This window comes from Aspergillus viridinutans, assembly GCF_018404265.1.
Source record: "Aspergillus viridinutans IFM 47045 DNA, scaffold_3, whole genome shotgun sequence".
NCBI classification, from domain to species: domain Eukaryota; kingdom Fungi; phylum Ascomycota; class Eurotiomycetes; order Eurotiales; family Aspergillaceae; genus Aspergillus; species Aspergillus viridinutans.
This window is the reverse complement of record NW_025091219.1, coordinates 3,106,123-3,119,638: the sequence shown is the minus strand read 5'-3', so window position 1 is coordinate 3,119,638 and position 13,516 is coordinate 3,106,123. Positions and strand designations below refer to the sequence as shown.

At 47.8% G+C, this 13,516-nt stretch overlaps 4 protein-coding genes across 4 annotated transcripts; 3 read left to right on the top strand and 1 right to left on the bottom strand.

Moving 5' to 3' along the window:
* Positions 1-238: 238 nt before the first annotated feature.
* Positions 239-2,690, bottom strand: Aspvir_005995 (putative PKS/NRPS-like protein biosynthetic cluster; the record flags this gene model as incomplete). Its single annotated transcript, XM_043269205.1, has 5 exons — positions 239-671; positions 736-1,174; positions 1,230-1,288; positions 1,760-1,854; positions 1,935-2,690. 5 exons carry the CDS (start codon positions 2,688-2,690, stop codon positions 239-241), a joined length of 1,782 nt encoding a protein of 593 aa, XP_043125140.1.
* A 3,885-nt stretch (positions 2,691-6,575) lies between these two features.
* Positions 6,576-7,829, top strand: Aspvir_005994 (putative NAD binding Rossmann fold oxidoreductase; the record flags this gene model as incomplete). Its single annotated transcript, XM_043269204.1, has 4 exons — positions 6,576-6,975; positions 7,030-7,131; positions 7,198-7,259; positions 7,320-7,829. 4 exons carry the CDS (start codon positions 6,576-6,578, stop codon positions 7,827-7,829), a joined length of 1,074 nt encoding a protein of 357 aa, XP_043125139.1.
* A 1,327-nt stretch (positions 7,830-9,156) lies between these two features.
* On the top strand, positions 9,157-9,669 carry Aspvir_005993 (uncharacterized protein; the record flags this gene model as incomplete). The annotated part of the gene is made up of 2 exons (XM_043269203.1): positions 9,157-9,442; positions 9,503-9,669. 2 exons carry the CDS (start codon positions 9,157-9,159, stop codon positions 9,667-9,669), a joined length of 453 nt encoding a protein of 150 aa, XP_043125138.1.
* Positions 9,670-12,146: 2,477 nt separating this feature from the next.
* On the top strand, positions 12,147-13,282 carry Aspvir_005992 (uncharacterized protein; the record flags this gene model as incomplete). Its single annotated transcript, XM_043269202.1, has 2 exons — positions 12,147-12,330; positions 12,420-13,282. 2 exons carry the CDS (start codon positions 12,147-12,149, stop codon positions 13,280-13,282), a joined length of 1,047 nt encoding a protein of 348 aa, XP_043125137.1.
* Positions 13,283-13,516: the final 234 nt, after the last annotated feature.

Below are 13,516 nucleotides of genomic sequence, written 5' to 3'. Positions count from 1 at the left end.
TCGATATCCTGACTAGGTGATGATTTGATATTAAATACTATATAATAATTTAATATTAATACTATACATGCAGTGCGTGCAATCATAAGGTAGTGGTAGTGGTAGCATGTAATCATTGTAAAAATACCAAAAGTCCACATTGTAGCTATAGTCCGCCGTACCAACCAACTATCGGGTAGCCAAGACGCTAATATATCAGCCACTTGGTCAACTCGCACCGGAAAAACTACTCCATAATCTATCTCAACGCAGAGACGCCCAGGCGAGCACCCCCCTTTGGCGAACAGCCCTCTGTCTCCGCTTTCCAGTCATCCATCTCCTTGAGTGTCCGTTCGATGTCACCCCGTATTAAGGGAATGGTCTCTGCACCCATAAGCAAACGTACAGGGAGCGGTCGCTCTTGCTGGCCGACCACCGCGTTGACGAGGAGCCGTGCGCAGATATTGGGATCGCTCCGGGTGTCCTGGGACGCTGGATTGGCCACATATTTCAGCAGTTGGGTGAGGGGACTGCCGGGGTGGTCATAGGCGGGATGCCGTAGTGTCGCCCAGACACTGGTCGAAGCGAAGTTCGTGCGCACGCCTCCCAGCAGCACGAGAAGAAACTTGACGTTCCACGATGGATCCATCTCCTTGGCCACGGATTCAGTGAATCCCTCTAGGGCAAATTTGCTAGCCCCGGGGGTTAGTCAGTTCCCGTGAACAGTGAGTATGACAGAGCAGGGAGGCTATGTACCTAGCATGGTAGAACGCATTCCCCGGAAACCCAATCCATCCCCCCAGAGAAGAAATCTGCACGACTGTTCCCCCTTGGCCCTGTCCATTGACTTCACGGAAGACCCGCACGGCTCCGCGAGTAATCCGGACCGGGCCCCAGAAATTAGTTTCCATCTGGTTTCGGGCCTCCTCTTCCGGAACGGCCTCGGTGTCCCCTCTGAGCCCGTATCCTGCATTGTTGATCACCACGTTAATCTGTCCAAAGTGGCTTACTGCAGCAGCGAGGGCTGCCTCGATCGATGTGCCGGACGTAACGTCCAGGCAGAGCTTGAGCACGCTGGGGCCGTCGGGCAGGTACGAGAGGGATGCAGTCGAGCGAGCTGTTGCCACGATGCGAAAGCCAGCGTCATACACAGCCTTCGAAATGGATTTTCCAAGACCAGAAGAACAGCCGGTCACTGATGCGTCAGGTTGAGATCCCAATAGTTGGTATGGAGCAGTCGTTATACTTACCAAACCACACGGAATTAGAGTCGAAGCCCGTGCTTTCAGATTGTAAATAATGGGATTTTCTGCAGGGATAGGAAATTTAAGCAGCGTACCGCACATATAACTATAGCAAGTGGAAAAGGCCCATTGTTGAGAGGGCCTGGCTTTCAAACCAAAGCCATACCATATCTTTTTTTGTCTGCGGCGAATGATGAGTTAGGAGCTAAGCGGGCGCAGTGAATACACATACGATTAGCCAGCTGCTGTTGGGGTCTGTATTTCAGTAGCTCGTTTCTCAACCCTTGCGTGTTCAGCAGGCGTGCGGGTGCGTATTGGCTGGGTAACACAGAACAGTTGATCAATAGGTACAACATCCCGCGCCCTCATCCTACCATGGCTTTTTGCTTCGTCAGGGGCTTTTGAAGACGTACTCAAGGAAGTAAGATCCTCGTCATCGTAGCTTACAACCTTCCGTACTTTCAAACGGACAACCCAGCAAGATACAACTAGACAAAATCTTATCTTTAATTGTTGGAAGGAGAGACGCCGCCTACGCTCTCAATAGGACGTCTATGAACTCATCGCGCTGTTCCATTGTCTCATCAATGGTACCAGTCCCCCACAGTAGCTCCTCTCTGCCTTGACATATCTAGCACCATGTTTGCCAAATGACCATGCTATTGCGTTCATCTCTTCCTCATCATGTGATGGTGCCTGGGTAAAAAATACCTTCAACCTCTCATCCATCAGTGGGTAGGTGCCCGGCGCCAGCTTCAGAGCATACACTCCCACTCTTTTTATTTCACCTGTGGTATAATCCATCGTAACGGCAAAGGTAAATCCCACGGGGTTCAGAAACCGCCGCATCTCTGCCACCTCCCCACGCGTCAGAAGGTAGGCAGGGTCGGCCAGGCCAACTAAGCTGCTTGCTCGCTCCAGCGTCAACGGGCCGTGCGCACGAAAGTAGATGTTGACTGTGTTCGACGTAAAATCTGCGGCAACGTGTCGAACGAGCTTTAAGCCAAGGTTATAGAAAGTCTTTGCGTGGTTGCGTATAGACAGAGGAACATGGGGTGCGCTCAATATGTCGCTTAGAGGGCGCATATCCCCCAGATACACCCAGATTTTGGTAAGGCCTCGCTTGGTATCAAAGTCACAGGATTGTTGCGGAGCTCCCGAGTATAAGGAACTCCAGGAGACGATCACCTGGGACAGGGGATGATTCGGCTGTAATAGTTTGGCGTTGACTGCACAAGATACAGCGTCGATAGACACACGCTCGTAAAATCGAAAATTGAGACCATCTCCAGGGAGATCGGTGGTTCTCCACAAGACAGCCCCTCGAGCGAAGCTGGCTTGGAAAGCCACCAGGACTTTCAGGATTGTTTCCTCGGATAATGGAGCACCGATCGCGCGACATGTTTCTTGGATATCGACCAGGAACCTTTCTGGATCGAAGACAGCTTGCTGCACTTGTTGTATCATCGCGGCGTCTAAACCGGAGAGTGGATTAGGAAACTTTGAGGATGAAGCCACTCAAGTAGCCCAAGTTGGTGCTTATCGCACCCTTTTTAAGTCCAGGATAGTAACACTCAGTTGCATCAAGAATGAGTCGGCTAATATTGCCAAGTTCGTCATAGCTGAATCGTTCCATCTCCACTATACAGGCTAAAGACAACGCAGTAAGAAGTGGCCGCATAGCCCAATGAGGATAGGACGCAAATATCATTAATACTAACTATTCTGGAAAAGTCATGCGTCCCGTTAAAATATAAAGTCCTCTGAATTACGCACCAGCATGACAGCCCTGATGATTTTCAAAGAACTCGGATCAACCACAGAGTACTAATGCCGTCAAAAGCAGCAAACCTTTACATCCTCGGATCCGAGGACATAAAAGAGAAACCTAGGTATTACTTCGATACATCGAAACAAGTCAGGCTGTAGGCATTAAGGCCCTAACAAGTGATAGGCTCAATGAGGGCCAGGCATATTTTAACATATTGACCGACGGAGAACTACTCCCGTCTCACCTTGCCATTAAAAAGAACGAGCCACTTCAAATTGCAGACGTGGCTACAGGAACGGGGTATGTGAGCAGTTGTTGATCCTCCAACCTAGGATTGCACGGTCTAACAATACTCCTACAGACAATGGCTGCTTGATATCTATAGCCAACTGCCAGACTTTTCGTCCTCTCGTTTTATGGGCTTCGATGTTTCATCAGCACTCTTCCCACCGCCTGAAGATCTTCCTGCACAGGTTACGCTTCATAAACACGACATACGGCGCCCATTTGCCGCTGATTTCATCGGTGCATTCGATGTTGTGCATGTAAAGTTTCTGAAGTACGCGTTTCATAAGACAGAATGGGAAGTCGTCCTTCACAACGTGATAGCTCTTCTAAGTATGTCACCAACTTATGTTCGAAAGCTAGGTGCTGATTATATTGCATCAATAGAGCCAGGAGGTTACCTCCTTTGGGAGGATTCAGACTATAGCCTATACAGCTCTATTCCGTCATCGTTGGCATTTACAGAGATGGTGAATGTTGATAAAGAATTTGCCCTGAAGTGTGGGCGGGACATCAGGTGCGACAAGGCATCCATCAGGGTTATCTAAAAAGAACTGATCCAAGTATAATAGGCATACTGAAACTCTCTTTTACCTCTTTGAGTCAGTTGGGCTTACCCACTGTGGGCAGGCTACGCTGTTTTCAACCGATAAACCGAAATTAAAGCTTCTGGCGAATGACCTTACAATGCGACTCTTTTCAACTTCGTTGCAAGGAATAATAGCACAGGGTGGTGTGGAGGGTTGTCGCACTCAACAGGACGTGAAAACCATCATTGACAGAGTCCAAAATGACATCGACAATCACGGCCTGCAGATTGTGCATGGGATTAAGAGAATTTGGGGGCAGATGCCAGTCTCCAGTACTGCGCAGGATGACTAGGTCATGTTTCTCTAATATTGGCTGGTCAATTCTAGCTATTGTCACTGCCATCACCTGAATCAGTGCATTCAGTGGAAGAGTTGAGAGGGGAAAGTGAGTACTGTGTGCATACCTACAAACCCTGATTGCAATTGACAAACATCATTGGGATAAACAAAAAGTAACAAAACCTCGTGGCACACTAGTAGGGGGCATCATAGTTTAAAGTACGTCTTTAACAAGGGAATCGGTAACGGGAAGCTACGACAGCAGAAAATGGAGATATTAATAATACTCTTTAGAGCTACGATGGATTTTAGATTTCGGATGATGGTGGTTAGGATATTAGTAGTAAGATATATATATCTCCGCACCATATTTCATCCTAACTTTTAGGGGTACTACTACCCCCTATATAATACTATTTTAGCTTATATAATACGTAATATATAATATTTATATAGCTAATAAGTATAGTATCCTATAGAATATATAGATACCTTAGTGGTGTGGCTAGAATACTAGGAAAATAGGTGGTAATCTAGATACTAGAGGTCGCCTGACTAGGTAGTATAGATATGTCTATTATCCATAATCCAGTCCGCATGGATATGAGGGTGGGTTGAACAGGTCGTGGATCAACCATAGTCCACATGGGTTGGATCAGACATGGTGTGGGTCAACCCATATCCAACCCACTACCAGTCTAGTACATCCATACGCCTTGCCCTGAGCTCACATAGAGCTGATGAGATCGTCAAAAGCGGGAAGCGAACCTGAGTTGCTTGAACTGTGCGAGCCTTACCGATCTTTTGAACCCACAGAGGATCATGTATGGGCTGACTGCTTGGTTGTCCACTGTGCCGATGTGCTCCGATATTGCCTTGGATCCGACGCTGAGAGCACCCATGTCGCCGCAGCAGATACAACGTCCGCTCAACGCATTTTTCGGTAGAATAACTCTTTGCCTTTTGATAAGTCGTGGGAAGAGTTTCGCCCTCGCTCTTTCTTTCCCATCTATGCTCGCGATGCACCACTCGCGGGGAGAAGCCTTTCCCGAGATTTGGTATCTCAACCACTGGTCCACTGCCACGTTGCTGGCATTTATTACTCGGAACTTGCGAGGATTCTGCTTGTAGTACACAACTCAAAGGTCCCCCGCATGGACCCCAGTCAAGTGCTGCAATGCACTCGGTGGACCAGACACTTAGATCCATCGTGTTATGGATATGGGGTATCGCTCTATCAAACCAGAACAGCCCACCGGGCCTGGTCGTGGCTAGTATGGCTATCTGTTTGTTTGGAGATCGATTCACCATGCGGGTCAAACAAGAAGCATTGCTCGCTCTTCTTGTTTTGCTTGAAGAAAATCGTGCCTGGCCCACGCATCCTACGCAGCAACTTCAGAAGAAAGCTTGGGGTTGGGTTTCAAAGAGTAATATTACGGTCTTACGACAGCGTGATCAACATGCTACCAATAGACATGATTCTTCAAGCTATTTTAGTGAGCGTGGGATCATACTAGGTAGGCTCAATAAGCTTGAGCTCAGGTACAGGGCCTCATTCGACCGTGTTTTGCACTAGAATCTGTATCTGGGAAAATCTTGCAGAACTCGCATTGCAAACTCCTTGATTATGCCAAGCCCATTGCATGTTCCTACGGTCCTCACACTTGGTGCTCTCATGGCATTGTCACCTTCCGCTAGACAGTTCAACGATTTCCATGGCAAATAAGTTAGCCGGGGCAGCTAGAAACGCGCCTGATCAACGCTGCGCTGCCCCATTGATGTCACTCTCGTCTCCTCAGTGACCGCAATTGAACAACCAACCCCGGCTCATGTAATCTAGCTTATGATGCTAGTGCGAAGCATAATCTGAAATAGGGAAGTTTCCCCGCGGGACGGAATGGGCTTCATCAAGCAATCTCTGTCTGGAGAAATGATCTCTCGAGAAATTACTAAATATGGAAAGAATGCGGCGACACTATAGAAGCGCCGTTGTTACGGCCGCGATCCCCCTTCCAACGTCACGCAGAGGCCCAATGTAATTGGATCTCATACACGACATGTTTCGCATTGTACCTGCCAAGCAGCTCATTCGAGAAGCCCCACGGTCAACCATCGGCGATGACCTGCAGGCGGCGATTCTCGGTTCCCCCATCGGTTCTTGCACGATACACGATGTATCGGATTCGGATAGTATCTATCATGCGGGGAAAGCCTGTGGTTGCGCCGACTGAGAGTATGGATCTGTTCCAGAGCAGAGACCAGAGGTTAATAAATAAAGCCGATCTCCGATGGTGCAAAGTTGCAATCTACCAGTTGACTAGACGTCTGCATCCATCACTCACTCTTGTCATTACATTGCCTAGATCGCAACGACCACCACCGCGGTCGTCGAATAAGAGAACGTCACCTCACAACAGACCCTGAACCATGTCGAACTGGGACCGCCGTGTCAAGTTTGAGCTTTTCGGCCTCGGCCGCCTGGGAGTCCTTCGAGCCCGAATCCTCGCCTTCCAGCAGCCTCGGATCGAACTCGTCGCGGTCTGCGATGTAAAGCCAGGCACTGACAAATGGGCCGCAGAGAATCTGCCCACGTCTGTCAAGTACTTTTCAGACCCTCAAGAGTGCTTGAAGAACAGCGGCGCCAAGGCCATCCTCATCTCCACCGCGACGGCTACACACGCGCCCTTGATCCTGCAGGCCATCGATCTAGGATTGCATGTCATGTGCGAGAAACCCATCTCTGTGGATGTCGCTACCACCAAGACAGTGGTCGAGAAGTCTGCGTCTAGGCCTGACCTCAAGTTCCTCGTTCCCTTCACTCGCCGATGTAAGTAACACTAGGTCCCGCGCTTTGCAGAGTTCAGAGACTGACTTGCGCCAGATGACAAGTCCTACCGCCAGGCCAAGGCCCTGATCGACAATGGAGACCTGGGTGAAATCCACGCTGTTGAGACGACTGGTATCGATCAAGCAGACCCCAATGGTATGGCCATAATTGCCCCCAGTCGTTGTCTTCCGCATAGGCTGATAGACTGACCATTCTGATTAGCCTTTTTCGTGTCCTTTTCTGAGCAGTCTGGCGGCATCTTCCTTGATTTTGGCATCCACACCGTCAGTCCCAGTTTTTCTTCTGTCTCTTTTACACTGTCCAATCTACTAACACGGCACTAGGTCGACGCCGGACGATATCTTTTAGATGTCAAGTCAGGCCTCTCCAGCCCCAAGAAGCAAGTCAATAGAGTCATCGCCTTCGGTCAGCTGGTTGTCTACGGGGACTTAGCCAAGTATGGCGACGCCGACAACGCATGGGGCCTGGTGGAATTTGCCAATGGCAAGATTCTCAAGACTTACCTCGGTCGCACGCTCACCAGCGGTTTCGAGGACACGACTCGATTGTGTGGCACCAAGGGACATTCGATCATCAGCGCTAACTCGAATGTTGAGATTCGCGACCATCTTGGTATTCGCACACAATCTGTGCCTGACGCGTTCACTCTCTTCGATGCGACGTTCCTGACTGACCTTGCTGAGTTCGCCGATGCGGTGCTTGATAACAAGCCCTTGACTTGTCAACCAGGGGATGCCTTCGAGGCGGGAAAGATTTGCGCTGCTCTGCAGTACTCATTCCGCAAGGGCGTGCCCGTATACTTCGACGACAACGGTCTACCCATCATGGAGTAAGTTAAGAAGCGATTGTATATATTACAAGATGAAAGAACTTCCGATCAAAAAGGGCTGTGTAGCCGCTATGGACTACTCTGTAAACTGTTGACCTCAAAGGTCTGTGCGAGAAATTAGCATTTAACATAAATGTTGAGAATCAGCGCGTTGTCTCATACTTAACTAAGGAACGGGCCACAATTGTCGTATAGCTTGAAGACCATATCAGTCGTGGTTATTCGCAGCTAGAACCAGGGGCGCAGATTTACCACACCATTTGTAAATATTAATGTTGATCAAAAGTCAGCGAGCGAAGCATGTTCTCTAATAAGTTCAGTTATCTTTGAAATCTCCAAGATGTTCCTGATTCTGTGACGGGCATGATGCCATATATAAAGCAATATTTACTGCTATTAGGACATTTACTGTTCTAATGGTCTATAGTCCTGACTAGCCTGATCAACCAGTCCTGTGTGCTAATGATGAACCTGATATCTTTAATATCATTGCCTCTTTGCCTGATCCCTCTTCATGCTTGTGGGGTTAGATATTATGTTGCGGCAAGTCCCTTTAGTGTGGATGAAATCCTTAATGATCCTTAAGTGCGCAGCCATAACAAGCCTTGCGAATGAGAGTGAGTATCGCACTACAATAGTAAGACTGAATTTGCTGGAGATATGAATAGCACGTCTATTATTGGGGGAGAAAGGAGCTGCCACGCACCTCATCTGTCACATTTCACTTTTATGCGACTAATTATCTGTGGATGCAATCTGTAATCATACTCTGCGTATGTGTACTTAGACTTCCATGAGGACTCACCCTGACAGGTCTAAGACGTTCTCTGTCGCCATTACTTTTTCGCCTGTCTTAGACAAGGATTGGCTTCGTCCGAGTTCTGCCACCGGTCCATCGTGCTGTCCGATGTGAATAAGTGGCTTCATCCCAGTCACTCTGACCCTGTGAGGCAATATTGGGCGAACCTCGCCGCGGGGATATATCCCTGCGGGGCATATCCAGAAACAGCAAGTCAAGAATTAAGACGGGCAAAGGTCAATCGTGCAGAGTGCGGGTTATTGGCAAGTCATGTGAATGATGTTGATATAAGACTAAATACGGTTGAGGCGCGGCGAGACTTTCCCGGTTCGGAGATTTGAGTTGACCAACTTCTCGTTTTGTGGGGCTTATTTATTGCAGATATATAGTAGATGTATAAATCATTCAATGTTTTGGTCGTTGAACGGCGTGTATCTGCAGCTCTGAAGCATTAGTATTTTCGCGAGATCAGGCTGTAAACATTGCCTAAGAGTCACCTTTTCAACATCTTCTCCTGTCATAATAAGAGAAAATGGGACCTTATGTTCAAGAATCCGCTGGCACCGATTCAGTCTCTAAGGCTAACCTCCAGTCTAAGAGGGCGGTGCTCAACCACGACCAGGTTCCAAAGCCCGTGGCGGACGACTTCATGTACGACTTCAGGTACAACCACAGTCTCCCCACTACCGACATCTTAGGCGTTGAGATCCCCACCGACTGCGATGCTCAAAAGGAGGCCGAGGGCATCGTATCCCGTCTCTCTACAGCCACATCAAAGGGAGATGCGCAAGCTTTCGCTGGGCTGTTCCTCGATTATGGTGAGACCCTTTCGGAAACAAGATCCGAAATCTCGACTTTAGCTGACTTCGAATGTACAGGCGTGTGGCGTGACAAGCTCTCATTCACCTGGGACTTCCGCACATTTAACTTCAGAGAGGCCATCTTAAAGGCCGCTACCGACCTTTTGCCTCAAACCAAGGCTAGAAATTTCGAATTTCTCGAGCTTGCGCCTTCGGTGTCTCGCCCTTACCCTGACTTCTCTTAGCTACAATTTGTTGTATCCTTCGAGACCGAGATTGTCCTAGCTTCTGCCGTCATCAATGCAGTCCTCAGTCAAGATTGCGCGCCCTGCGGTTGTTTCTTGACCCATTCCCGTAAACCCGTGTTTTTAGCTTGCGAGTTAACTTGCAAAACAATATTTTGGTATCATTTGTCGATGAGTTCACCAGCGTCAAGACGCAGCTGGTAATCTGCGTCATTTTTGGTTGTCTGCGACGGAAGGATGCGGCTGCCGGAGGTGAATGTTGCACCCAGTTTTTTCGCAATGTTGTAATTCTTCCTGACTTTTGAGAAAAATTCTTTGATTTGCTTCGACATGGCGAGGGAATGGGAATAGTTCTGAGTGTGTTAGGGTATATTCATTGAATTTTTGAGAAACAGAGGGCACCTCAAAGCAAGTAGGCCAGTGAATGGGTATCAGGTGTGCTTTACAACACTATATGTCACTGGTATACTGTGGTGGTCAGGAAGATGTGTGATTCAAAGACCAATGTGCATTGATAATTCAACTATAAAAGCTCAGGATAATTGGGCTGTATTTATGTTCGGTATTCCCTTATTAGAAAACCTTGATTAACTTTCAGCTTCAATTTGGAGAGCCTGAATGTCCCACGGGTCTCCATTAGCGCCAGAGGCTCCGATCAAAAGGCTTTAAGATGGCACTCTGTTTTGCGAGCCGCCAGTCACCAGATCCGAAACACTGAACAGCAAGCAGGAAACCAATTACTCAGATGTTTGGTTTGAGATAGGGTTAATTATTCCGAAAAGGATAGGATGAATCACATCACATAGGAGTCTGTCCAATCCAAGGGCTGTGGAGGCTGGGCTGTAGGCAGCAATAGAGCTTTTTTGATTGGCGCATGACAGGATGGCAAAAAACACTCACCGCCTTAAAAAGGGACCAGGTGTTAAAATGTATAATATAGGGCGGCGCTATAACGACGCCGTCTATGTTTGAATGACACTGTCTAACCCAATTGGGTGGGCATATATATCATGTGACCGCCGCAAAATGGATTTTCTGAGTAGTGATTAGGGGTACGGATAGTTAGGGCATTGTGACTAACTATAGATGATCCTGTGTAATTTTATATTTGCTTATAACTACATATTATGGTGTCTCTTGCTGCAGACTTCCCAGTATTAAAAACAGTTGTTCAAAGGGTCCTTAATCACATTAAATCACATCAAATCAAGATACACAGCAGCGAGATCGCGGGGCCATGGATATGGCTAGCATGATATTCAGAATGGAGGCTTCTGATTGGCAGGCTTGCAGGCTTGCTATGGTGGCATAATATTGGGAATGGAGGCTTCTGATTTGTTAAAATAATGTATGATTAGATCATGTAATTAGAAGGAATTAAAACTGCAAATCCTATCATCAAATTTATACGGAGTATAGTGAATTGAATTATTTTCATCCTCCGCGGAGTCCTACTCGGAAAATCCATTTTGCAGCGGTCACATGATACGGACACTAACCTGATTAGGTTTAAACAGTGTCGTTTGAAGGTAGGGGGGTGTCGTTATAGCGTCGCCCATAATATATGAGACCCTAGACTGATAAGGACAATGTCCGGACACCCTTTTGGCCTAGTGGTATTATAATTCAATACCAGGGATATTTCAGAGCTGGCTCAACTTCACCTACTCAGTAGACAATCTGCATTATGCTCCGACTCTGGCGGCAGTTGAGATCCCCTTTGCCAGCAACCCTGCATCTCCGACTCGGCTGCTCCTCTCAGCGCAATCTATCCGACATGGGACAGGAACCTTGCACAGTTTCACCACACCCCTTACCCGACGGGTTATCCCAAGAAACATGTTCGAAAGAGCGCACTCCATGTTAGTAGTACCATTTACTCTGAAGCGTGATGACCTAGAGAGGCATTATTCTTGCTGACTCTGCACTGACGGCCATGATCTTTATTCTTATACAGGTGGAAGGTGGCTTAATCGGGATGAGCTCGAACGAAACTCTCGCCATATTCAGTTCAACTTCAGTGCGCTCTGTGATAGGGCTATCCACGTATGTCCAGGAGCAACCAAGGTCGTTGAGTATGAAAAGCAAGAGGGTGGGTTTAATAGAGTCTTTATTTTCATAATGGACAATGGTTCTTGTGTTGTTGCAAGGTTGCTAACCAGTATTGCTGGCGCACCAACATTAACAACCAACTCAGAAGTTGCAACAATGACATATTGTAAGCCTGATTCACATATCCTGACCCTTGAAGATTCAACTCTAACGCTCTCTGATTGTTGTTTCATATAGTAAAAACCAAGCTCTCGCTTCCGATACCGAAAGTCCTGGATTGGAACGATGATCAGTCAAATCCAATCGGCGCAGAGTATATCATCCAGGAGCAGGTAATGGGTGTCCAGTTGCACCAAATGTGGCCTAAAATGAATTCGGAACAACATATGCTCTGCACAAAGACTCTTTCATTGGCAATAAAAAAGATGGCATCCCTAGACTTTCCGACTTATGGTAGTCTATACTTCTCAGATGCGCCGATAGACTCGAACATGAAGGTTCCCTTCGAGCAGGGCTTCTGTATTGGGCCGAATTGCAGTCCGGTTTTCTGGAACCGGAATCCGGGGGAACTTGAACTCTACGGTGGTCCAAGTCCCAACTGTGGTCCCTGTTAGTTCTAGATGTTCTATCCTCTCTTCCACAACAGTACTAACGCAAAGTGGGAAAATTAGGGAAAGACCTTACAAGCTATTGCCTAGGCTTGATAGAGACCGGCTTCTCGCGTTTACCGAAGGAACCCGTCACCCACGAGCTTCTCCCTCATCAAGTGTCCGTTCAAGATCACATCCGTTTATTGAAAATCAGCCAAGAAGTGATGCAGAGGTTGGTTGAGGATAAACGCATCCAGGACGCTGCTACTCCAACTCTGCTTCACCCCGATTTTCACATGAGGAATATCTTTGTGTCAGCCGAGGAACCAACTCTCATTACTGGCCTGATTGACTGGCAATCAACAAGCATTGAGCCTGCATTTATTTACGCCAACGAGACGCCTGATTTCGCTGCACTTCCCGAGGAACTGGGGGAAGGCACGTTCGAGAGCGGACACTCCGAACAAAAGACTCCTGGCTGCAAGGAACGAGAGTGGAAAGATGCATTGATCTGTTATCAGACATACGATGTGTGCATGAAGGGACTTGCACCCAAGTTACGCCCTGCAAGACTACTTGACCCGTCTTTGTTTCGGCTCTTCCAATACTGTCACACAACATGGAGGGACAGTGCCGCAGCACTCCACCAAGAGTTAATTGAGCTTTCAGCTCGCTGGASAGAACTAGGGCTACAGGGAGTTTGTCCGTTTTCTCCAACTGAAAAGGAGGTGAAAGAGCACGCTCGGGAGTATGAAGATTTTGAGACCTTCCAAAAACTTAAATTATGGCTAAAACACTGCCTCCATACGAACTCCGACGGGTGGGTTCCGAATGATAAATGGGACGCTGCGAGAGATGCTCATCGCGCAGCGTATGACCAGTGGATGCAGACGGCCAGAGAATCTGAGTCTCGTGGCGAGGGTCTGACGGTAGCAAAAGCGGACAAACTGTGGCCATTTGATGCTAGATAACGGTAGGACAAGACAATAGAATTTTACTACGAAAAAAGAACCAATATTGAACGTCTTGAAACTGCAATGGCCATGGACCGAAATTAGTTATGCGCGATTCACCGAGGCAGCAGTTTTCTCAGGATAGCCATTCTCGCCTCCTCCTGTTAGAGAGGGAGAGGACTGGCCTTTAAGTAGCCTTAAGTTACACAGAAAGACATAAAGAGCTGAGGTTTTGAACTAGGTTGCTCTGAA